The 25330-nt window shown below is 48.5% G+C and overlaps 3 protein-coding genes across 3 annotated transcripts in view; all 3 read left to right on the plus strand.

Annotated features, from left to right (window-relative positions):
* NOTCH4 (notch receptor 4) overlaps nt 1-16829 on the plus strand; it is a 32515-nt gene extending 15686 nt beyond the window's left edge. Inside the window, 38 exon segments of the mRNA XM_044002288.1 lie at nt 1-98; nt 1119-1264; nt 1488-1640; nt 1817-1828; nt 1831-1933; nt 2133-2220; nt 2641-2710; nt 2713-2793; nt 4044-4228; nt 5062-5311; nt 5646-5722; nt 5724-5760; nt 6732-6793; nt 6795-6941; nt 6943-7008; nt 7010-7266; nt 7904-7919; nt 7922-8080; nt 8082-8126; nt 8129-8294; nt 8386-8466; nt 8469-8545; nt 8548-8563; nt 8899-8954; nt 8957-9126; nt 9366-9402; nt 9404-9448; nt 9560-9643; nt 9646-9700; nt 10021-10173; nt 10176-10199; nt 10202-10320; nt 11700-11712; nt 11715-11747; nt 11750-11845; nt 15208-15308; nt 15618-16172; nt 16174-16829. Coding sequence (XP_043858223.1) covers nt 1-98; nt 1119-1264; nt 1488-1640; nt 1817-1828; nt 1831-1933; nt 2133-2220; nt 2641-2710; nt 2713-2793; nt 4044-4228; nt 5062-5311; nt 5646-5722; nt 5724-5760; nt 6732-6793; nt 6795-6941; nt 6943-7008; nt 7010-7266; nt 7904-7919; nt 7922-8080; nt 8082-8126; nt 8129-8294; nt 8386-8466; nt 8469-8545; nt 8548-8563; nt 8899-8954; nt 8957-9126; nt 9366-9402; nt 9404-9448; nt 9560-9643; nt 9646-9700; nt 10021-10173; nt 10176-10199; nt 10202-10320; nt 11700-11712; nt 11715-11747; nt 11750-11845; nt 15208-15308; nt 15618-16172; nt 16174-16290 — 4050 coding nt within the window. The 3' untranslated portion in view covers nt 16291-16829.
* Nucleotides 16830-19301: 2472 nt separating this feature from the next.
* Nucleotides 19302-21500, plus strand: GPSM3 (G protein signaling modulator 3). Its single transcript, XM_044002289.1, is given in 6 exon segments — nt 19302-19465; nt 19645-19689; nt 19692-19724; nt 19727-19741; nt 20005-20204; nt 20494-21500. Coding segments are annotated over 6 exon segments (483 nt in total). The 5' UTR covers nt 19302-19413; the 3' UTR covers nt 20632-21500.
* An 834-nt stretch (nt 21501-22334) lies between these two features.
* Nucleotides 22335-25269, plus strand: PBX2 (PBX homeobox 2). Its single transcript, XM_044002270.1, is given in 17 exon segments — nt 22335-22648; nt 23641-23722; nt 24040-24081; nt 24083-24122; nt 24125-24153; nt 24156-24287; nt 24384-24416; nt 24419-24449; nt 24452-24507; nt 24509-24529; nt 24531-24566; nt 24568-24578; nt 24691-24725; nt 24728-24769; nt 24772-24806; nt 24809-24826; nt 25043-25269. Coding segments are annotated over 17 exon segments (1083 nt in total). The 5' UTR covers nt 22335-22427; the 3' UTR covers nt 25262-25269.
* Nucleotides 25270-25330: the final 61 nt, after the last annotated feature.

Below are 25330 nucleotides of genomic sequence, written 5' to 3' on the forward strand. Positions count from 1 at the left end.
GGGTGTCAAGCAGAGAGTCAGTGCCTCTGCCCTGATGGAAACCCCAGCTGCCCCCCTGTCAAAGACAACTGCACCTGCAAACATGGACAATGCCAAGGGTAATACTTACCCACATTCCACTTCTAGACACTCCCTTCAATTGGAACTAGAAGGGAGGGAGCCAGGAGAACACAGACAATAGCTGGACAATGAGAAATGGTCAAAGATGAGAGAATGAGGGGGGCAGCTAGGTGGTGCAGTGGATAAAGCACCAGCCCTGGATTCAGGAGGACCTGAGTTCAAATCTGGCCTCAGACACTTGACACTTACTAGCTGTGTGACCCTGGGGCAAGTAGCAATAATACCAGTAAGAAATAAGACACCCCCCCCCAGGATATGTCCTTTGCATAATCTCTAAGATATTTTAAGCTCATAATTGGGTCACCCTTCAATTTTTATCATCATCCCAATATGTATAGATTTTCTTCATGGGTCCTTTTTTTCCTTAAGTCATCTTTTTTGCTTCTTCTGAAGTGCTTCAAACCCTCCACATTTCAAGTTATAAAGCCCCAGGCTGGACATTTAGTGAGGAAAAGACCAGAGATGAGCAGAATGGGAGGACGATTTCATGACATCTATGTCTTTCATTTCTGCAGCTTATTATCCCCATAGGGCCAATGTTTAGGATAATCAATTACTGGATTTCTTTTTTATCTATTGGGTCAGAGCTGATGGTGGAAGAGATTATTTAGTTCTAGAGTCAATGGAAAATACATTCAGTAGAGATCATTCAGAAAGGGGAAGTCAATGAAGAATGAGGTCAATAATTCAAAGCCAATGGACATAATTGGCCAATAGGAGGGAAGAGAGGAAAGTGGGGTGGGGGTGGAATCTATTTTTTTTTCTTTTTTGGCAGGGCATTGGGGGTTAAGTGACTTGCCCAGGGTCACACAGCTAGTAAGTGTCAAGTGTCTGAGGCCAGACTTGAACTCAGGTCCTCCTGAATCCAGGGCTGGTGCTTTATCCACTATGCCACCTAGCTGCCACCACCGTCCCTCCCCCAGGGGTGGAATCTAAATGAAGGTGCTGAGTCCCCCTCCACAAGTACCCAATATGCATACTTCTCATTCTATATGTAGATCCACATGTGTATGTGATGTGGGCTGGACAGGGCAAGGCTGTGAGGAGGAGCTATGGGGCTGTGTTTCAGAGCCTTGTGCCCATGGAGGTACATGCCATCCCCAGTCCCATGGCTACAACTGTACCTGCCCCACTGGATACACAGGTAAGGCCCCCCGTGACTCATATACAATCCAAGACAAAATTGCCCATTGGGTGGAAAAGAGCAAAAAGGAGATAGAAGACATATGGGAATGGGAAAATAAAGAAAAGAGGAGTAGAAGGAAGATAAAAGTAGGGAGACTGGAGAAAAGGAAGGAAATGAAGAGGCAAAAATAGGAGGCAAAAAAACGAGTCCCCTGGGTTAGGCCCTTATCCATTTATCCTAGGCCTCACCTGCAGTGAGGAGGTGACCCTATGTGACTCCAGGCCATGTCTTAATGGTGGCTCCTGTAGCCCTACCCCTGATGGTTACTCCTGCACCTGCCTTCCTAATTACACTGGGTCCCATTGTCAAACCAGCAGGGACCATTGCATATCTGGTGAGTGTCTGTTGCAGGCTGGGTGGGAAGCAGTAACACTGGCTAAGTTTGAGGGACACTGTCCTAAACTACCTTACATTGACCTGGGTGTAAAATAAATAAAGGTGTAATAACTCTGAAGGACCAAGTGGGAACCAAAATCCTCACCACTCTTCTCTCCATGCCGCTTCTCCCAGTCTCATGTCTCAATGGGGCACCTGTGTGGATGGAACCAGTACCTTTATCTGCTTTTGCCCCATGGGATTCAAAGGGACATACTGTGAAGAGAAAACTCCCCCTACCTGTGCAGACAGGTGAGTGGTGGGGGTTAGGAAAGAGAAGCTTCAACTCTTTCCAGCTCTCCCTTTCCCTACTCCCCCCTGTACCCTGGATTCTCTCACTATCTATATTCTGGAAGCTTCCCATATGCCTTCACTTTTTGTCTTACATCTCCTCTGCAACCATCACCTATCTCCCTTCCTCCCATCTCTTCCCTGTGTCCATCTTATCTAGACCCTGCAGGAATGGGGGGACCTGCCAAGATGACTTGAAGGGACTTCATTGCCTCTGCCCACATGGTCACACAGGAGACAGATGCCAGGTGAGGGGATCACAGAGATTCTATGGTAGGAAACTTGTGAGAGAGACATCTGAGGGGAAAGGAGGTTTTTTCAAATGAGAAACTCTATCAGAGAAACTAAGATATTAGGGTTTATGGAAACCAGGATAACTTGGGAATTAGTATCTACATAAATTTGGATGTCTCTAGGAAGGCTAATTTAAGATTGGGGAGAGCTTCTCTAGGTTTAGATAGGGAAAGGTAGAGGAGGATCAAGAGGAATTTCAGATATAGGAGGTGGTTTGAGAATTAGGAGTATCCCAGGGAATGTGGGAGACTTCTGAGGCTGTACCATTATGAATGTATCTGAAGGTAGAGCAAGTTTTTGGGGGGTGGGAATCAGGAGGCTGAAGGTGTGTGATTACCCTTGGCTAGACTCATGCTTCTTCTGCCTCTTCATAGGATACCCTGGATCTCTGTGTTCCAAATCCCTGTCAACACAATGCCTACTGCTTCCAAACTGGCTCCTCCTTCAATGTCTTTGCCCTAGGGGCTGGACAGGGTCTCTCTGTGAGCTGCCTCTCTCTCTCTGCCAAGTGGCTGCCCTGAACCAAGGTATGTATTCTAGGATCAACTTAGGTCACCCATACTAGGGTATCTAGACACCCACCAACACAGATGATTATTATCATTATTAATGTCATGTTTATATAATGCTTTCGGGTTTAAAAAACATGTTCTTCACAATGATCCTTAGGGTAGATGATACACATTTAATTATACCCATTTAAAAAATTTTAATAAACATTTATTTAAAGTTTTGAGTTCCAAAATCTATTCTTCCAAAAACAGAAACAAAAACCAAAATCTGTTCCTCCCTCCTTGCCTCCTCTCCCCCTTCCCCCTCCCTGAAGCAATAAGCAATCAGATATAGGTTATACAAGTACAAGTATGTAAAATATTTCCATATTAGTCATTTTGAATTATCCCCATTTTACAGATGAAGAAACTGAAACTGACTGATTAAATTCCTTGTACATGACTAAGAGTCATAACTGTTTCCAGGCCCAGCAGTCTTTCCACTATCACACAGTTAATATACTACAGCTCAACACAACTCAATGCTAATCAATTCACAGCATCTGAATACAACTCAGCCACACCTAACAAACTTCAAGACAACACAACTCAATGACATTTTCAACTCAACATAACTGAACTCAAAATATTAGAGTTGGAAGAGACCTTTAAAATTACCTGATTGAACACCCTCATTTCACAAACGAGGAAAATAAATCCCAAAGCCATATAGCTAATTAGTGGCAAGAATTATCGTATTCAAACTTAGGTCTTATAATTGTAAGTCTAGGACTCTCTCAGTACAACCCAGATAACCCAAACCAACTCAGCCAATAGCATTCTGGCTCACTACAACTGAACACAAAGCAACTACCTTCAATATAATTCAATCTCAGTCAATACAACTCAATCTCTCTCAATACAACTCAGCCATAGTCAACTCCATTAAACCTACCTATAAATAGCCCAACACAATACATCTTATATTCTTCGAGTTATAGAAAATTCTTCACTTAACGGGCACCCTCTTTCTCTTATTCTCTCATAACCTTGGTAGGAGGTGGAGACAGCAGGGAGAATGGGCAGACTGTGGCTTTATCCTATTGCCTGCCAAGGTTCCTCAGACTCAGAAAGATCCTCTGCTTATACTAAGAATATAACTGATGCAAAAGGGAAGAGTTATTTTCCTCTCCCCTCTTGTCTGAACATTCCACTGGACTGATCCCTTCTCACTTCTTTTATATATCACTCTCTTTCTCCCCCCGCCCCCATGTCTCTCTCCCTAGGCATAGAGGTTTCTTCCTTGTGTCAGAATGGAGGGCTCTGCCTGGACAATGGTATGTCCCATTTTTGTCAGTGTCCACCTGGGTTCCAAGGCAGCTCATGCCAGGACAAAGTGAATGTGTGTGAGTTGGGGCCCTGCCAGCATGGGGCTACATGTATTGCCCATCCCAATGGGTACTTCTGCCAGGTGAGAGGGACTGAGGTACAAGAGAGATTCAGGGAGATTGGAGGAGTGGGAATACAGTCACATCAGAGACACAGAGTTGGAGGGGTGGTTGAAAAGTGTTGAAGTGGGGGACAAGGAAGTATGGTGCCTAAAGTTCAATTTTATAAAACAGTGATATGTTTCTATGTATCATGGTTATAATAAGATGAATAGAGTAATGCTAAGTCTGGATCCTGAGTTGAAATTAATTGATGGTAGTGAGTTATGTTAAGTAAAGAGAAGAATAATTGAGCTGAGGGGAGATATGGGTAAAATCATTTTATTTCATTCATTTTTAAAAATCATTTTATTTTCAAGCTGGAAAGATCCTATAGTCCAACTCCTTTCATTCTACAACTCTAGAAACAGGCCAATAAAGATAAAAGGGACTTGCTCAGGGGCAGCTAGGTGTCGCAGTGGATAAAGCACCAGCCCTGGATTCAGGAGTACCTGAGTTCAAATCCGGCCTCAGACACTTGACACTCACTAGCTGTGTGACCCTGGGCAAGTCACTTAACCCCCATTGCCCAGCAAAAAAAAAGGGGGGAGGGCCTTGCTCACACTGCATGCTATCAGTAGGAGCCAATTCTAGAATTCAAGTCTCCTTGGCATGACTCCCAGTTTGGGGGCCTTTTCCATAACCCAATTGTTAAGATGTTTTTAACCATGAGCTACACTATCTGTACTGAGTTCTGTGAAATTGCATGGAATTATGTCAAACTGGTTAAATGATATTTGGTTGTAGTGATTTATGCTGGGTTAATCACAGATTCACATTCCCTGCCTCAGCCTGAGCTACCCTCCTGACCCCACAGTGTGCCCCTGGCTACCATGGACAGAACTGCTCAGAGGTGGATGCTTGTCAGTCCCAACCCTGCCATAATCACGGCACCTGTTCCTCAGTCCCTGGTGGCTTCCACTGTTCCTGCCCCCCTGGCTTTGTGGGGCAACGCTGTGAGGGCGATGTAGATGAATGCTTAGACCAGCCTTGCTACCCTGCAGGCACTGTGGCCTGCCATCCTCTGGCCAATGCTTTCTTCTGCCAGTGTCTCCCAGGATACACAGGTGACAAATGGAGACTGAGGGTACAAGTCAAGGACAGGGAGACTTGGGGGGAGAGGGGTATCTTTGAGGCACAGCTAAGGAGCAAGAGAGAACAAAGCAACATCCCCTCCCTATCCAACCCACTGCTGGGAGAGTTATTTTTTCCACTTCCCCCCAGGTTCCATGTCATACATTCCCCCTCTTCCAGGGAAAGAGACTCTAGCCCCACCCGCCACCCGCCATGAATTCCTTTGCCCATACTTCTTGTACCCAGCAGTAAACAGGAGAGAAAAGTAAAGGAACAAGTGTGAAAAGCACTAATTCCTCACACCGGATGTTGTCCTCACATCCCCAGGTCAGCAGTGTGAGGAGAAGTTGGATGCCTGCAGAGTCAGCCCTGCTCCCATGGGTGGGACCTGTGAAGTGGTAGTTGGGAAGTCACCTTGGTTTCATCTGCCACTGCCCCCGTGGTGAGTCATCTCCCACTCATCACACAGCTCACTTTGGTCACTTCCACTACAAATGGCAAATAGCCAAGAAGGTCAGGACATAATTATAGGAGGGGAACACGGGGAAGAGGCACAGGAGGGAAGGTCAGGAGGTTTAGGCAGTGGGAAGCAAAGGTCAGGTCCTCAGGGAGGGAAATATGGAGGAGCACTCAAGTTAGTCAGCAACACATATGGAACATATATAATCATAACATCCATACCAAATGTTTAGAGAGGTCAGGAAATCATTAGAAAGTGGATGTGATGATCAGAAGAACATGTGCCACTAATCAGCAAGGTTCTGTGACTGAAAGCCAGGAGCCCTGGGTCCCAGTCTCAGCCCTACAACCAATAATAATGAACGTTTATGTTTCACTTCAAGGTTTACAAAGAACTTTCCCATATTATCTCATTTGAGGGTCAGGTGTTATCTGTTATTCCTCCCACTGTACTGAGGAAGCTGAAGTTCAGAGAGACCCCGCAGCTAGTGCCTGACTTGGATCTCCCTGATCTAAGCCCAGCATGCTCTCTGCTACACTCCCCAGCTGGTGGCTTTGTGTCCACATCATCTCTCTGGGTCAAAGCTTTTTTTCCTATCAAATGAGGAAGTTGGACTAGCTGACCTTTAGGTCCCTTCCAACTCTGACATTCCTGCATCATAATGCATTGGAAAGACCAGTGGACATAAATCCCAATGGGCTTAAATCTTCATACCAACACTATGTGACTGTAAGGCAAAGTCACTTCACCTCCTGAGTCTCAGTTTTCTCAACTGGACAGTAAGCATAATAAAACTTTCCTACTCATCACCTCACAAGACTGTCGTGTTTTTGTAAACCTTACAGTACCATAGAAATGTGAGTTGATTGTAGGTGTTGGCTTGGAGGGGAGAAGGTTAAAGTCAGAGTGAGCTGTCCAGTTTTAGTCTTAATTTTTTCCTCTCTTCCATCCAGGGTTTGAGGGTCCCACCTGCCTCCATGGTGCCCCTTCCTGCGGCCCCCACCACTGCCATCATGGGGGGTCTCTGTCTGTCCTCTTCCCAGCCAGGCTCTGTCCCTCATTGTGCCTGCCTCAGAGGCTATGGGGGCCCTGACTGCTTGCTTCCTCCAGTCCCTCAGGGCTGTGGATCTCCTTCCCCTTGTCTACACAATGGCAGCTGCATTAGAGGTCCATGGAGTGAAGGGCCCTGGTGGCTCTGGTTTTCATTGTTCCTGTCCCCCTGGGTTCCTGGGGCCCCCGGTGCCAAACATCAGAGGCAGAGAGATGTAAAGGTCGAGGTGGAGATGGGGCCTGTGATCCTGACTGCAGTAGCCCTGATGGTGCCTGGGATGGGGGAGATTGCTCCCTGGGGATCCCAGATCCTGGAGGGGCTGGCCCTCTCCATGCTCGATGCTGGCTCCTCTTCAGAGATGGGCAGTGTCACCCACAGTGCAACACTGAGGAGTGTCTGTTTGATGGATACGACTGTGAGACCCCCCAAACCTGCATGTGAGGCTCCTAAGGACATTGGGGGTGAGAAGGGGTGATATAATAGCCAGGCCAGGACCCAAGCCCAGGTCTCATTAGACCTCATAGGCGTTTTCTACTACCTCCCCTTATGATAGCAGCTGGGAATCAAGGGAAGGGAGAAAGGGCCTTTGAGCTGAAGGAATCTGGGGAGCAGGGGAGATAGGACATCAGAAGCCACTAAAGAAATCCAAACGATCGAGACCTGTGAGTTCTCTTGGATACTGTGGGCATCCTCACTGACTAGGTCCCACTGGAACACAGTATATTCCACCACACCCCTACCCCAACCCCCTCCATTCCCATCAAATAGGGTCACTGAAAGGAACCTGTAGTTTCTATCTCAAGAGTTTAGACAGAGAAGTGATCTCTGGGGACCAGAAAATAAGACATAGGAGACCCTAGTTCTGAGTCTCCAGGAGATGACCAGGACTCATTAGATAGCATTATTGATGAGTTTCCTCCCATTTGACAGAGTCTTTGAGGGAATAGTCTGGGGAGCTACTGATATGTTTTAGTTGGGGGCAGACAGAGAACGTGGTAACCGTGGAAGGATCCAGCAGGAGAAGACAGTTTGGTGGGAGGAGAGGTCCTGAACCCTCTTCTCCCCACCTCTCAGTCCAGCCTATGACCAGTTTACTGCCAGGATCACTTCCACAATGGACACTGCGAGAAAGGTTGTGACACTGCAGAGTGGGGGCTTGGGATGGGGGGGGACTGCAGGACAGCGGCCTCCGACCCTGAAACAGGTCCTTCCCTGGCCCTGCTGGTGGTATTGAGCCCTCCTATCCTAGACCCAGCAGCTATCCACCCTAGCCCGGGTTCTCTCCTTGGTGCTGAGGGGTGGGGGCTATGGGTGAGGAAGGACCAAGAAGGCAGAGAGATGGTATACCCCTATCCCGGACCCCAAGCAGAGGAAGAGCTCCGAAGAAATAGGAACAACCCCGAACAAGAAAGAACAGCACCCCCCACCCACCTCTCCAACAAAGAGACTGATGCCCTCCCTGCTGGTTAAGGGAAGATTAAGGGAAACTCAGGCTAAGGCCAGGGACAGCAAACCAGTGCCCAGATAACTAGGTCTTCATGGTTTCACCCATACAGATTTGTGGTGGTGGCTAGGTGTGGATTCATCCCGCTGTGCTCTGTCCCTCCTGCCCCCCCGATGCCCATGGGACCCAGGCTTCTGCTCCGTTTCCTAGCTGCAATGGCTGCTGTTGGGGCCCTGGAGACCCTATTGCCTGGGCCCCTGCTAGTTTGCCCATTCCTCAGGAAGGCACAGGTAGATGCCATCACCCTCACTCTTAATATTCCCTTGAATTTTCCCTCTATCTACCTTGGACCAGGTCCTAGATACTCAACCACCCGAGTCTTATCCCTTACTCAGCCACAGCCTTCCCTGTCTGTTGTCTATCACTTACGTCTTGTCTACAGGAGGGGGAATAAGATAACTAGAAACTCTGAGTGGGGCAGTAGTGTGGGCTGTTCTCCCTAACTGCTCCTCTGTGCTCTGTCTACACTCTATGTTATATGCACCTTCCCCGAAAGTAGACACATTGCTTCATGTATCTCTTTCTGGATCTCATCTCTGATTCTGTCCTCATTTCTCTTCCCCAGCACCCCCAGCACCCCAGCTCCCCTGGCCTGTGTTCTTCTCCCCAGTGCTGGGGGTCCATTCTCCTGGTTTCTGAGTGGGCTCCTGGTCCTTCAATTTATCCGGAGAAGGCGCCGGGAGCATGGGGCTCTCTGGCTGCCCCCTGGTTTCTCCAGTCAGCCTCGACCTCGAACAAGGCCTGCCCCCCGTGGACGTCGGCCCCCTCTGGGTGAAGATAGCATTGGGCTCAAGTAAGAGCAGAAGAGACTCCAAATGGCACTGGAGGAATAGGGAAAACTTACAGAAAGAGAGAAAAGAAGGGAAAGAAGGAATAATGATTACACAGAAACAATGAGTCCTAAAAGTAGAAGAATGAAAATCAGCATGAAGGATTGCATGACAGAGATCATCTATGATAGAAAATTTGGAGCTTGAGGTTCCTGATAGTCTCATGTTAACTCTAATCACATGTCCCTCATTTCCTGTCCAGGCCCCTGAAACCAGAGACAGAGGCTGATGAGGATGGAGGTTGTGATTTGCTCAGGCCCTGCAGAGGGAGAGGAGATATACCAGGTGAGAAGTATAGAGATGGAGATGGGCCAAGAAGCTGCTTGGATCTAGAGTGGACCTGAAGGTAGAGAAGTCCAGACCTACTGCCTCCTTTACTCTCCGCCCCACCCCCAGGGTGAGGAAGGGGCCCCCCTGCCTAAATGCCAACTCTGGCCTCTGAGTGGAAGAGGACAAGAGTGTCTCCAGGAGGCCATGTTGACACCCCTCCCCAGGAGCCTGAGAATGAAGCTGCCGATGTAGATGCCTGCGGACCTGGTATTGTAAATGATTTTCATGTTAAAAAAAACAAACCACCACCACCACCTCGGCCCCACCCCCATCAATGTTTAGAATCACTGAATTATAGAATATTAGGACTGGGAAAAACCTTAGCTATCATCTTGTCCACTCCCCACTCCCCCATGTTGCAGATAAAGAAATTGAAGCCTATAGAATTTAAGTGCTTTGCCCTAAGTCATATAGCTATTAGTAGCATTTTCCCCTTCTAACTCCTTAGTTTCTTTCCAAACCCCCCAAATCTGTCACTTTGCTCTCCTGTTGTTGCTTTTTTTCCCCTTGGTTCCTCTCCTCTGCAGATGGGGTAACCCCACTGATGTCAGCTGTGTGCTGTGGGGGATCAGAGCCTAGAATACAGGAGGGACTGTGCCCAGGACCACAGGGAACAGAGCCATGGGAGCCACTCTTGGGTGGTGGGGCAAGCCCCCAAACCCATACTGTGGGGTCAGGGGAGACCCACTGCACCTAGCAGCCCGATTCTCCGTCTACCTGCTGCCCGGCGCCTCCTTGAAGCTGGTGCCAACCCCAATGAGCCAGATCGAATGGGGCGTACCCCCCTCCACACAGCTGTGGCTGCTGATGCCCGAGAAGTCTGCCAGGTCAGACCCCTAAGGGGAGCAGAGATTGGGGAAAAGGAATAATAAGCACACTAGGGATTTAAAAGCAAAATGCACCCAGAGAGGCCAGGTAAAAGGGGAAAGAATGGAAAGCTACAATGCTTTGATCCAGCCCTTATGCCTCACTGACCTTAATGCCAGGTTCCCAGGGATCCCTCTCTTTGAAATGGACCAGGGATTTGTACTATATTTTAAACTTTTCCTGAGCCTCCTGGAGTTTCCTGAATACTGAGTTACTTTCACTACCTGAATTTAGAGATCTGCAACACTAAGAACTTCATTATCTGATCTCAACTTCCTCTGATGTCACCACCACTTCTAAGTACCCAGTTTTAACAACCGTTTTTCCCTTTCCCCTTCAGATTCTTACACATACTCCAGATCACGAGTGAATTCTCTAGATTTAGTTGTAAGGGAAAGGAAATTAAATAAATACATAAGGATAAAGTAATTGTAAATGCACTTAAGAAAAACCTTTTAGTCCCACAATATGTAGGCATTTAACAATTTCTAATCTGATCTTTAAAGTTCCTTTAGGTGAATATGAGGGTTGATGCTATCTATTTATTGGGGACCCCCCATCCCCATGACATTCCATTTCCTCCTCTAGAATTTCCTTCTTTCTTACCAGAACAAAGACCCAAGGAAACTAACTACTCCCCTCCCCACCCCACCAGATTCTGAACTCACTTGGACCCAATGGATTAAGCTCATTGGGTCAATCTTCCCATTCCCATGTTCATGCCCACTAATCACAAACCTTTAGCGTGTGTTTTTTATGTATTAAATCCAAAACCAGAATTAGTGTAAGATAACAAATTTACACAGTGTTTTTGCAGTATTCAGCAGCTTAAAAACAACAGGGCTTGGCATCTAGTAGGACTAATTAGTTAAAATAGTAAAAGTTCCTAGTTACAGATATATTGCTATGTAATTGCCTACCTAACTCCCTTCCTTCCCCTTGATCCAAAATGTACAAGAGGATAAGAACAAACAAAGTTTTTCCCATCAAAATAATTCAACACAAAGATCATACCCAAAGTAAGAGCAAAGACCCTTTTCGTTCCCTTCTTCGGGAGATCACAGAAAACAGGAAGCAAGCAGACAGATAGATGAGTTTGGGGTGAAAAGGAAGAAGGGTTTGGATATGAAAGAGAAGAGAGAAGGGTCAGGGAGAGAAATAAAAGAAAATGAAGAGAAGGGGTGAAATAAAGATGAGTATGAGAGAAAAGAAAGGGAAAAGGGAAGATAGGGAAGTTGGGTAAAAAATGACTGTATAGGACTCAAGGATAGGAATTTCAAATAGCCTCACTGATGTCTCTCCACTGTCCTCTGCCCACCCCCAATATCCACTACTCCAGCTCCTACTTCGGAGTAGCAAACTTCAGTAGATGCTAGGACAGAAGATGGGACACGCCCCTGATGCTGGCTGCCCGGCTAGCTGTAGAGGACCTGGTAGAAGAACTGATTGCTGCCCAAGCAGATGTGGGAGCCCGGGATAAATGGGGTAAGGACCTAGTAGAACAAATGGCTTCTAAAGAGGCAGGGGCTGATGAACTAGGGATTACTGAGGTGGGAAACAGGACAATGAGCTTTAGAGATGGCATACCAAGGATGATTCTTCCAATTCACAACAATGATTAAGAACTTATGGGGGCAGCTAGGTGGTGGCAGTGGATAAAGCACCCGGCCCTGGATTCAGGAGTACCTGAGTTCAAATCTGGCCTCAGACACTTGACACATACTAGCTGTGCAACTCTGGGCAAGGTCACTATAAACCCCCACTGCCCACACACACACAAAAAAAGGTACTGTGCTAACTTCGGAGGGTTCAAAAACTAAATAGAAATCTCTGTCTTTTAGCTTCCATTATACTATGTGTATACAAAAAAAAATAAATACAAGGCAGTTTGAGGGGGGAACAATCTTCTTGTAGGAAATGGGCACTTAAACTGAGCCTTGAAGGAGCCTTGAAGCTAGGAATTCCAATCAGCAGAGGTAAAGAGGAAATCCATGGGGAACAGTCAGGAAAAAGGCATAGATATGGGAAATAGAATATCAATATTTGGGGAGATCATAAGACAGCTTGTCTGGAATATATAGCACATTGAAGGAAATATGAAACGTCTGAAAAGGCAAGATGGAGAAATATTGGAGAAAGTTTGAACTGCTAGGCTAAGACGTTTGTATTTCTCCTACAGCACTAAGGAGCTACTGAAGATTTTTGAGCAGAGGAGTGACATGATCAAACATGCCATAGAAAGATTATCTTAACAGCAGTGTGATAGATTGATTAGGGAAATGCTGTAAAATTTACCTAGATCTTAGAAAATCATTTGATAGTCTCATGCTATTTTTGTGAAAAAAGATGGACAGTAAAAAAAAAGAAGAAAAAAGTGGACAGTGAGATGGATTTGGAAGTGGTTGAGTGTTCATAACCAGGTGGTGTCAACATGAAAGGAAGTCTATAGTAGTTGACCCCTATCTTTCTTTCTTTTTTTTTTTTTTGCATTCTTTTTTTTTTTTAAGTGAGGCAGTTGGGGGTTAAGTGACTTGCCTAGGGTCACACAGCTAGTAAGTGTTAAGTGTCTGAGGCCGATTTGAACTCAGGTACTCCTGCTCCAGGGCCAGTGCTCTATCCACTGTGCCATCTAGCTGCCCCCTGACCCCTATCTTTCTGAACTTTCATCTGCCAGAATCAGGATCTTCCCCCAAAAAGAGTTTGACAGGCTAGAACAGGAAGCTGAATCTAATAAGATGAATTCAATAGGGATAGTTGTAAAGCCTTATTACATGGGTTCAAGAAATCAACTTCTGGGGGGCAGCTAGGTGGCACAGTGGATAGAGCCACCACCGCTCTGGAGTCAGGAGTACCTGAGTTCAAATCTGGCCTCAGACACTTGACACTTAACTAGCTGTGTGACCCTGGGCAAGTCACTCAAATCCCAATAGCCTCACCCAAAAAAAAAAAAAAAAGAAATCAACTTAACTAGAATAAGAGCTGGCAGGCATGGTTAGACAGCAGTTGTGATGGAAAGAAGAGTTGGATGTTTTATGTACTGCATTGCAGCTCAATATGAGATCAAACTAGTGACATGGCAGCTAAATAAAAAAGAGAGGAATATTACGTCAGGTTACATTAATGGAAGGCAAAGTTTCCGGGGATAGTAATAGTCCATCTGAACTCTGCTTTAGGTTAGATCATATCTGAAGCATTGTTTTCTGTTCTGGGGCACCACAGTTTAAGAAATAAATTGATAGAAATCAGAAAATGTTTTCAGAACCTTTTCATATTATTAGTCTATCTCATGTTAAATTTGCACTAGCTGAGAAAACATTTTTTTTCAAAGTTAAAAGAAAAAGAAATTGATAACAAGTGAAGATGGGTTAAAAGAATGAGTGTTTAGCTTGAAGAAGCTAAAAATCTTAGAAAAAGAGGCCTTGAAGCCTTTGAAAAGCTATTCTGTGGAAGAGAAACAATATTTATCTATTTGGCCTGAGAGGGCAGAACTGAGAGCAATAGATGGAAGTTTCAAGGAAGCAAATTTAGGCTTTATGGAAGGAAAAACTTCCTAATGAGAGAGAGGCAAAAGTAGAACCAGCTACCCTTACCAAAAGATATAGTGGGTTGCCCCCATTGGACATCAGATGTGGATTGAATGGATAACAGATGGCTACTGAGATGCTTTGTATCTCTGAGATTCTGTGACAAAGGAGAGAATGGAATCAGCAATCAATTAGGAATTCACTGAAAAATAGTAATGGAGAGAATTGTTGAAGACCTGAACTAGGATCATGACTTAATGGAGAGAGAGGATGCAAAAAACGCTGTGGAGATAGAATCAATAAGATATGGCAACTGATTGAATACAGTGTTGCTCTGTATTTGTGCAGGGAATTTCTACACTAAGAGCCTGAAGAGGGAGAAAAAAGTTTTAGATGCCAGTGAGACAGCCAATGGAAGGTATGGGCAATTAACTGGTGACACAGACTTGAGTTCTGAAGAGATTAGGGTTAGATATATAGATATGGGAGCCACCCTTGTAGAGATACTTGAACCCCTGGGAGCTGATGTTATCAACAAAGAAAACGCAGGGAAAACGTAGGAACCTAGGTCAAAGAACTGAAGACACCTATACCTAGAAGAGCAGGACATGGATGATGATCCAGCAAAGGTCTGAGAGAACCTGATCAGAGGAGGAAAACAGACTGCTATCTAGGAAAGAAAGGCTGCAATGTTTTAGGAGGGAGAGAATGAGAAGTGAGAAAAAAAAATTTGATTAGCAGTTAAGGGATAAGTAGCCTTGGAACACAGTTTTCAACTGAGTGGTGAGGGTGGTAAGTCAGAGAGGCAGGGGAATTGAAGAGTGGGAGGTGAGGAGTGTAAACAGCTATGAAAGAGATAAAGGATAATTATGACAGCCCGGGATAGCGGCAGGGTCATGTGAAGGTTAGCCTAAAAGACTGGACCTGGAGACACATCTAGGGGACTATGCCTCCGTGTTAGCACACAATCTATCATAGGTCCAGTGGAGCAAGGAGAGCAGTGTGAACAGACTGGGAGGGCGAAGGGGGGAGTTGGGGAGGGGTCCCTACCCCCTAGGCCACAGAACAATGCCCCATTGTCCCTGAAGGGTGGACGTCCACCGGGGCAAAGCTTCCTGCCCGCGGCTGCCGTCTCCATAGTAACGCTTCCCGCCATTGACCAGCAGAGGGGTCCCCATGCCAGCCCAAACTGTCCCCTTTCTCCTACTCCCTAATCCCGTGAGGAAAATTCTCCCCAGACGTCTCCCCCCAAGGGACCCAGGCATCCGTTCCCCTAACCCTGAATCACCCCTCTTTGCCCTGTCCTCGTGCCTGCCTCCCCAGGAAAGACCGCCCTACACTGGCCGCCGCGGTGAACAATGCTCGGGCAGGCCAGCGCCCTGCTCCAGGCCGGAAGCAAGACAAGGGACGCTCAGGACTGCAGGGTCAGACAGGGCGAAGCATCTTCAGGGAGGGGCCAATTCCAAGAGTGGCTAGGGGAGGGGGGGAGAGGAAGGGAAGGAAGAGGCGGAGGGGGGAGGAGTGAGGAAGAAAGAAAAGAAAGGGGAGGAGGGGAGAGGGAGAAGAGAAGGGAGAGGAGGTGGGGACAGGGGGAAGTAACCGCGGGGGTCTGAGAGGAGGCGGGGAAACTAGGCGGAGCCAATACTGACGTAGGGAGAGGGGAGGCCAGGGAGGATCGACCCCCCTGAGGCGTGGCCTTTCCTGACCCCACCCTTCCTGCTTTCCTCCCCTAGGAACAAACGCCGCTCTTCCTGACTGCCCGGGAAGGGGCAGTGGAAGTAGCCCGGTTGCTGCTGGAAGCGGGGGCGGCCCGGGGACTGCGGGACCAGGGCGGGCTCAGTCCTCAAGATATCGCCCGTCAGCGCGGACACTGGGACCTGCTGACGCTCCTCGAAGGGGAAGGGCTTCCAGAGTCCCGGCCCTCTTTGCATCACAAAGCCTCCCTGGACTCGGTGGGTGGAGACAAAGCCGGAAAAGGCGCCTTCCCGCGCACTAGGACCTTATCTAGAGGCGGTGCTTTTCCGCGCGGCCGGATGACGTCAGGAGGAGGAAACACGCACGGGGGTGGAGCTTACCCTCCCGGTCGAACAATGTCAATGGATATGGCTCCTCGTGGGGGCGCGGCCTTTCCCCGGAGCCGGAGCCTCTCTGTAGGCGGAGCCCCGCCCCTTCGCGGCCTGAGGTCCTCAGCAAGCATGCGTGGAGCTCATCCCGGCCCTAGATTACTATTGGATCGATCTCGCGGACACAGAAGCGGAGCTACTGCGGACGGCTGGCCCTATGATTGGGGTGGCTCTGGGAGCCTGTGGCCCCACCCCCAGGACTCCGGTCCCGCCCCCTTGCCTTACTCCCTGCCTTGAGAAAGAGTCCCCGCAAGCACCTGGGTACCCAACCCCACGGGAGTGATGCCCCCTAAACTGAGAAAGTACTGGGGAATAAGGTGGTTGTTGGGGAAGATGGATGCTCCAAGCAGCCAAAGTCTGATGATTCCCCCAGATTCTAAGAGGAACAGACGCAAGTGCAAGGGATATCCTCTCCCACTATGGAAAGTGTTTGCCCCCTATTATTGAGCAATGCTTTCCCTTAACATTGGGGGATAAAAAACACAGTATCAGCCTCCAAAGTGGAAGGGACATACCATTACAACCACCACCCCTAATACAGAGGGAGCAGAAAATGTAGAAGAGGGGACAGGCAAACTAAATGCAGGGGATGCTAGGAGAGCCCCGAGAACTGAAGTGAGGATTACTCCCATGAGAAGGGAAGACAGGATGTGAAGTTGTTTTTCCTGTACTCTGAAGGAGTCCCCAGTTCAGAGCCAATGACTCCTTGTGTTTTCTCCACTTTGCCCCATTAGATGAGATCACTTAAGGGATGAGGCACCCAACTCTTCCAGCCCTCTCCCAACTATCCCTGGAGTACTGGAGTCCCTATTATCTCCGAATAAAGCCAAGTTTTAAATTTGCCCATTTTTTGTTCTCTCTTGGACATGAAGGATTGTAGGGAAGGTGGGAGGGGCTGTGGCACAGCACTGGCTAGGCTCTAGGACTCCTTCCCCACCTCACCCTTCACCCCCAACAAAATACTTGTGCAGGAATGAGTGGTTCAAAATGCATGTGGGGAAAAATAGGAGGTCACTTGGGGTTCCCCTGGGGAATTTTAAGTCTCTGCAATCACAGTGGTTTCAATCCCTAAACCATCTACTTGACTCAGTGGAGGAATCCAAATGCCACCATAGTCTCTGCTGACATCCCTAATACAAATAATTGCACAGTAACCACTTAACCATGAGGACAGATTTAAAGGGCAGAATTTGTGCAACTTGGATAAGGGAAGGAAGGGTACTGAATTATCTTAAAGGGAGATGTCTACTAGTCTTCAGCATTATAGTCATCCTGTCAGGAGCTAGAGGCTACCTAATACCTAGATTCTTTAAGAAACTAGAAGGCTAGGCATTAGGAAAAAACTCACCTGTGTTTCCTTAGGGACACAAGTCCAGGAGGCCACACCTCCATTACCCTCCCTCAACACCAACCCTGCTTACTATCAAATAATGACTTCCATTGTCCGTAACAAACATATAAGGGTTTTGGTCTACCCTAAAGAGATCCAGAGGAATTGTCACATCTCTTTGTTCCCAGTTTCTTATCCCTGACTACTAAGAAGGTTGCCCCTACCCCAAGGCCTAGAACTTGATGCATTCTTTTTTTTTTTAATTTATTTATTTTAGTGAGGCAATTGGGGGTTAAGTGACTTGCCCAGGGTCACACAGCTAGTAAGTGTTAAGTGTCTGAGGCCAGATTTGAACTCAGGTACTCCTGACGCCAGGGCTGGTGCGCTATCCACTGTGCCACCCAGCTGCCCCACTTGATCATTCTTATGTCCTGGCTTTCCAACTCTTTGAGGCCAAGGGACCTTCCAATATTACATTCTAGATCTTTGTATCCTTAGCACAAAGTTGGAAAAATAATATAATTGTAGCCTTAGAGTGAAGAAGGGACCTTAGTGGTACCCTAGGGCCCAGTATTACAGAATAATAGATCTAGAACTGAAAGGTACCTCAGAAGCCAATCCCTGAGACGCAGCAGAAGGACACAGGTCAGAGAGTAAGATTTGAACACAAATCCTGTGATTCCAAAGCCTGGGTCTTTCCCCCTATACAAGGCTGAAGAAATTTAAATGGCTCCTTGATTTCATTGGTTGAAATCCCTCAGCGATATAGATCACCATCCATTCATATCTTCCTTATTCTCTGCTACTCTTGTCCATGCCTCTGTGTCTCCCAAACAGGTTGGAGTCATTTTTGTGTCCTCTTGGGGCAGGCTGTCCATTAGTTAGCCCTCACTCTTGCCATCTCAACTGTTTTCCCCCCTGCTCCTAAATTCCTTTGATGGCATTTTTTATTGTAGTCTTTGATTGTAATGGCTTATAGCAAGGATTCCACCCACCATGTGCTTCTCCATTGCCCTCAGGTGAAACTCATTTTTCAATTCTTTGGAAACTGTCATGTCACATGACCCACAGCCATACAACATTTTTGGAAAATTGGTATTAAAAAGACAAGACTTTGTTTCAAGAAGAAGCTTGTTGAGGGAGAGGCTTCAGAGTTGCTACCAAAGCACTCCTATATTTATACAAATCATAAATAATTGTGGTTTACATCACTGATACAGAAACTTTTTCAGATTGAAATTCTTCATTCAAGCTGGAGAAATCCAGGAGAAAGCAGGAGGTTCTGAGCCAGAAGAATTCTGGCGAGTCGTTTGGTCTCTCTGAATTTCAATTTCCTCATCTCTAAAATGGGTGTATAATATGGCACTCCTTACTTACATCAAGATTGCCTTGTTTTTGTTTTTTAATAAAGAAAATGACAGATAAATGTAGGTATCACCATTAATACCTTCCTGCCGCCTGGCAGGAAAGAACCTCCCCCCTAGCCCAGTAGATATATGGGGGTGTGGGGTACAGGAGGAAAGAATCTTCTATGAGGGTCAGGACTATTCCCTAGGGGAGAGGGAAGGAACTGGGGGGGGGGGGGCAGCCTGAGGAGTAAAACCACTTCCTCTACAGCTGAGTTCCTGTGTTGACAGAGTCAGTTAGGAAGAATAGAGGACCTGTTAGTGGGGGGGGGTAAAGAGAAGGGGGAGCAAAGCTGAAGGCTTGATAGGGTCCCCCCAGTAGCGATTCTCCCAATCGAACATCCACCTTCCCATTCCCTCAGAACTGAGAAAAGTAAGGTGTGACTGGTATCCCTCATACTCCCTTGAGGATGAGACTGAGGGGAGTGGAGGGGTAGGAAAGGGGAACAGGAGGAAGTTGGGGGGAGCGTCACTAAGAGGGATTGGGCGGGGCTTAGGATGGGGGGGGCTAACCCAGAACCCAGCTTCCTTCTTAGGACCCAGGCGTCTGGCCCCAAGCTCCCCCCCCCACCCTATTCTATCTCCTGCAACCTTCAAGGGTTCAGGTGTCGAAGCCTAACAACTACCACTACTACCTCCAACCACCTTCCCACCTCCCCTACTAAAGGGGATGGAGACAGAGAGACTCCAGGAAGAAGAGGAAGATGAAATTGAGCAGGTGAGTAGGGGAAAGTTGGGAGAAAGGCAGAAAGAGGAAAGTAGGTACAAGGGAACAAATTAAGACTCTTAGAAAGACAGAGTATACGGACTTCAATATACAAACAGTGAGTTGTAGTGCCAAAACAGGCACTCTATTTACCCTGGGATTTGCCTATCCTGTGACCCTGCCTATCACTCTCAGAGCCTTCCCAAGATGATAAAGACTGGCCCCCTCTGAATACTATCAGACCTGGAGATCTGCACCCCCAACCCCTCCTCATTCCAGGACCAAGACACAGGTAACCACAACTATAACTCTCTGTGCCACTTCCATCATGACCCCCGGCTTTATTTCTGGCCTTAGTTCCAATCTCAGACTCATTCCTAACCCCTCCCTCAATTAATCCAGTTAATTCCTCACCCCACTACCCAGCTGTAACAAGGCTATTTTTTACAGCCCTCCAGTATTCAATCTTCCCCACCATATCTCTTACTGCTTCTCATGTCCCTTACTCCTCAACCTCCAAATCTCTGACCATCAGCCCTACACATACTCCCCCAGCCCTAGGACCCCGTTCGGCCTCCATGCTCTCCCTGCAGACAGAACTCTTCCTGGATTTAGTAGCAGAAGCTCAGTCTAAAAGGCTGGAAGGACAGAGAGCCACCTTGCACACTCCCCCTGGCTCCCTAGCCACAGCCTCTGCCCGAGCCCAGGTTACAGAGGACAAAGACCAGCTCTACAGCACCATCCTCAGTCACCAGGTGAGACCAGAGCCTTCCTAACTTCCCTTAGGTATCCAGATCCATCCTGCCCCATGGCCCTCGGGTTCCCTTTCACACAGCACCCACTTCTTTCATGAACCCAGGAATTTGCACCACCCCTGTCTATCCTTAATCCCAATTTTTGCTCCCTTCAGAAAGAAAATCAGGTATCCTGGCCCAACAAATTCCTGAGAACTCCCCTACCCAATCCCCCAGCCCCAGGACATTTCCTTAGGATCTCTGGCATCCCCTACCTGCTCACCTTACCTCTGCCCCTCCTTCTCCCCAGTGCCAGCGTATTGAAGCTCAGCGGTCAGACCCGCCCCTTCCACCAGGAGGGCAAGAACTCTTGGAGCTGCTGTTGAGGGTGCAGGGAGGCGGCCGAATGGAGGAGCAAAGGTCCAGACCTCCTACACATACCTGCTGAGCTCTCCCCTCTCCTCCTGAAGTTGGAGGTGGGGGAGTAAGGGACTGAGAACACTGCCTAAGAATTGTCTCAGCACAGTCCTGTCTCCAGGGTACACCAGGAACTGCAGAAGGCAGCGAACACCTCAGAATCAACTCCCACCTCCATGCTTCTCTGTGGGGTGGTACTTATACTGAGACCCCTAAACTCTCACCACTGAAGCAGGGACACCTGGAATTCCTCTAGGAGAATCAAGATTGGGATATGAAGGCCAGAGAAGGATCAGAGCATTATGGGGGGAAGGGGGTGAAAAGGGGAATTCTGGTAACTTAAACCTCCCAGGAGGACACCCTTGTCCCACTTGATCTGAAGTGCTGAGGTCAGAATGGAATTCAATCTTAAGGAATAACTGTGAGACTATCCAGACATCCAGACATGTACTGCCAGAAAAATGCCAGTATCCCAAAGGTTTCTCTGCCCTCCTAAGAAATTCCCAGGGGAAGTGTAAAAGGGATAGCACCTCTGCACCCTACCCAAGATTACTCCCAAGGTAGAGACATCATTGCCCCCTGAGGGGGAGCAATTTTCATCTTCACTCCCTCCCTACCTTCACCGAGGCCAGGACTTTGAGAGGATAGTGTACAGTCCTGATAAACAACTGTAGCCTCTTAGGTCTCCCCTTCCAAATACCCATCTTTCCCTTCAGTGATGGGGAGAGGCTTGGAGCTGTGAGGGAAGAGATTAGAAGCCTCAGGCCCCTTCACCCTACCAACCATCACATCCTTTGAAAGGACAGGATGAAGGGGGGAGGCCCAAAGATTGAGTGATAGTAGGGTATCGCACCCGCCTTCTCCTCCACCCCACCTCCCCATATGCTTGGTTTGAATTTTGTGAATAAATTTAATTTTTCTTCTCATTTGAAGACTGGTGACTAAGTGAGAGGGGGATGGGATCGCCCGGGAGAGGAGCAAAGGGGAAAGGCCCAAGGCAAGGGCTGGGGAGCTCTCTCCTTTGTCTGGCTGCTGGCCAGCTCACCTCCCAGGCTGGTTAATTACTGGCTCATTAAGCATCGGCTGGAGACCTCCCTAATTACACGCACACCCCCTCCCCTCCCGGCCCGGCTCCCACTCTTCTGGTCTTAATTAAGTAGAACAGGGAGTGGAGTCTTTAAGGACAAGAAATATGAACGGAGCTACCCAAGAACCCAGGCATGTGGCATCCTAGCCCCTTCCCTTCTCGGGATTCAAGTGCTTAACCCCCCCCCCCCAGCCCCTGATTTCCTTCTCCAATGAAGACTAAAATAAGCATCATGCCCGCAGTTCTCGATTTTCCATCCTTTCCCCCCAAAAAAACCCTTCTCCCCACATCTTCTCCCTCTCCTCATCTCCTTTTCCTTCTCTTTTTCCCCTCCTCCTCCTCTTTGGTCTCTGTTCTTTGGTCTATCTCTCCGCCCACAACTCCTCCCTGTTCCTCCTCTCCTCTCTCCTCCTCTTCCTCCTAGTCTCCCCTCCCCCAGCCTCCCCCCTCCTCCCTCCCTCTCTCTCACACACACCCCCGCCTGGGCCTCCTCTCTCTCCGGCTCCATTTTCTCCGCCGCCGGGGGCCGGGGTCTCCTCTGGGGGGGGCCCAGCCCATATCCCAGAGCTCCCCCCAGGGCAGGGGCCCCCCAGGGAGCCAAGAGAGGGGGGAGACAGGCGGGGGGGGGGTGGTAGTAGGAGCATCGGCCCAAGCAATTTTTCAAGAAAAGGGGAGAACCGGGGAGAGAGGAGGGGCTGATCAGGGAGGGGGCTCCGGGGGGAGGGGGGCCCCCCCCAGCCATGGACGAAAGGCTACTAGGGCCACCCCCTCCAGGCGGGGGCCGGGGAGGTTTGGGGCTAGTAGGTGGGGAGCCAGGGGGCCCTGGGGAACCTCCCGGTGGTGGAGAACCCGGAGGGGGTGCTGGGGGGGTCCCAGGAGGACGGGGAAAGCAGGACATCGGGGACATCCTACAGCAGATCATGACCATCACCGACCAAAGCCTGGATGAGGCCCAGGCCAAGTGAGTCCCCCCCAAACCCTTCTCCAAATCTGAGACCTCTTCACACAGATGGGCTTTTGGGACCCTCCCCCATATCCCTGACTCCCTGCAGTCCTCTCACTGTCTTTTGGCCCCTCCTAAGTCTCCCCAATTACTCTACCTCCTCCCCACCCCCTTACTCTTAAAGAAGCCGGGGATAGCTGGGCCCCCTTAGACTTGCCCTCCACCATTTCTTTAGGTGCCTGTGAACTCCCTAAATGCTCAATCCCACTCCTGACCTCTCAGTAACCCCTAAACCCCTTGAAATAACCAATCCTTCAGGGCTGCCTTTTAGAACCCAGTCAGGGATTTTTCTTATCAGTTTCTAGTACCCCCACCCGCAACCTTCCCCAAATCACTTGGTCTCAACCTCTTGGCTACCCCCCACCCTATCATTTTATCTAGACACCGGGATCCCTAAACTTTCCCACTTGAGCTTTTCCTGCTCTCTACTCTAAGCTCCCTCAAGCTCTCCTTATATTTAACCCTTCCCCACAGCTTCACTCTAACTTCCTCCTAAGGATCCCCCAAACTCTTAGCCTCCATGTGTCTCCTGCACCCCAGTCTCTTAAACCCACTTGTTTCCCCCATTACTCTAAATGACCCTCCCAAACTCTTCCGTACCCCTTTCAAACTCATTCTCCCTCACCCCAAAACACTTTTCAATCTGTGGAGACATTTTCTCAGTCCTCCCATCACACACACACACACCCCCCTGACATACCCCTTCTCTGGCTTCCACTACTCAGTCCTTCCAGTCTAACTCAGAATACAGGACTTGGTTCCTGCTCTGTCCCCCTGTCTCTCATTTTCCTTCAGACCCATTCCAACTTCTTTCTACTTTTCTTACTTCTCCCTGGAGTTTTCTTTCTGTTCTTGTCCCTCAACTTATTCCACTTCTTCCCTAACTCCCACATACCTCTTGCAGTGACCCTCCTATCTCTCCTTTCTTCCCTCTTCTTCTCCTCCCCCAGGAAACATGCCCTGAATTGCCACCGAATGAAGCCTGCTCTTTTTAGTGTCCTATGTGAGATCAAAGAGAAGACTGGTATGTATGTTCCCTTCCCACCCCTTTCCTGGGAATGGAATCCAGCTCCACCACAAAGGCAGAGGAAGAAGCAGGGGGATGTCTGGGGGAATTGGGGACTATATTCAGAGTTCTCCAAGGAAAGAAGAGCCTGCTGGGTAGTTAGATACCCTAGACCCAAAAAAAGGACCTCGGAGGCTGTCTAATCCAACCCCTCATTTTACAGATGAGGTAAACTGAGGCCCAGGAAGGTTAATGAAATTGCCCACAGTTACACAGATAGTAAGTATAGGAGACAGGATTTGAACCCATGCCCTGAAGCCCAATGCTTCATCCTGAATCCCAGGACTCAGTATCCGGAGCTCACCAGGAGGAGGAACCCGTGGACCCCCCAACTCATGCGTCTGGACAACATGCTTCTAGCAGAAGGGGTGCAGGACCAGAGAAGGGAGGAGGGTCTGAGCTGCTGCTGCAGCAGCAGCAGCCTCTGGGGGTGGAGTATCTCCTGATAACTCCATTGAGCACTCTGACTATCGAAGTAAACTGGCCCAGATCCGCCATATCTACCATTCTGAGCTGGAGAAGTATGAACAGGTACAAAGAAGCCCCATGGGTCAGGTCAATTGGGAGGTTGTGGAAGGGTCTCCCAACACAAGCTGATCCCCTCCCTCCTCCCGCTTACCCTCCCAGGCATGTAATGAGTTTACTACCCATGTGATGAACCACTGCTTCGAGAGCAGAGTCGTACACGGCCTGTGCTCCCAAGGAGATGGAACGTATGGTTGGCATCATCCACCGAAAATTCAGTGCCATTTCAGATGCAACTCAAACAAAGCCACGTGTGAAGCCGTCATGATACTTCGCTCTCGTTTCCCTGGATGCCAGGTGGGGATTTTTAAATACGGGGTCCCAGCCCATGGTTCTCTTTTACTAGCCTTCTTCCCCACAAATCCATCTAAGATTAGGGTCTCCAGCATTCCTCTACCTGTCCCTGCAGAAGAAAACGCCGTAACTTCAGCAAACAGGCCACTGAGGTCTAAATGAGTATTTCTACTCCCATCTGAGTAACCCTTATCCAGTGAAGAAGCCAAGGAGGAGCTCGCCAAGAAGTGTGGGGGATCACTGTCTCCCAGGTAATGGGCGTCAGGTACTGTGAATGAGAGGTTTCTTATCCTCACGAGAGAGGGAAGGGAGAAGAGCTGGCAAGAGAAGAATAAATTCAGGGGAAGCCTGGCAACTCTATGGAAGGAGGGATGGAGGAAAGGAGGGCAGTCAAGTCAGGGGGCTTCGGAGGAATGCTACTCTCCCCTCTTAGTTCTCTCCTCTTTCCTGTCCCCTGTACTCCAAAGGTCTCTAACTGGTTTGGCAACAAGCGGATCAGATATAAAAAGAATGTCGGGAAGTTCCAGGAAGAAGCCAAATATCTAGCAGTGAAAACTGCTGTATCCGTCACTCAAGGGGGGCATAGCCGTGCCAGTTCCCCTACACCTCCCTCTTCTGCCAGGTTGGACTTTCCCACCATCTGTTCCATTGGTTTGCACTCCCTAAATTGCTTCCTTTTCCTGTAGAAAACGGGCCCTATCTGGATAAGGGTGACCAAAATGAGACAGGGTTGCAATTCACAACATCTAGTACAA

The sequence above is a fragment of the Dromiciops gliroides genome, chromosome 4, assembly GCF_019393635.1.
Source record: "Dromiciops gliroides isolate mDroGli1 chromosome 4, mDroGli1.pri, whole genome shotgun sequence".
Lineage (NCBI taxonomy): Eukaryota > Metazoa > Chordata > Mammalia > Microbiotheria > Microbiotheriidae > Dromiciops > Dromiciops gliroides.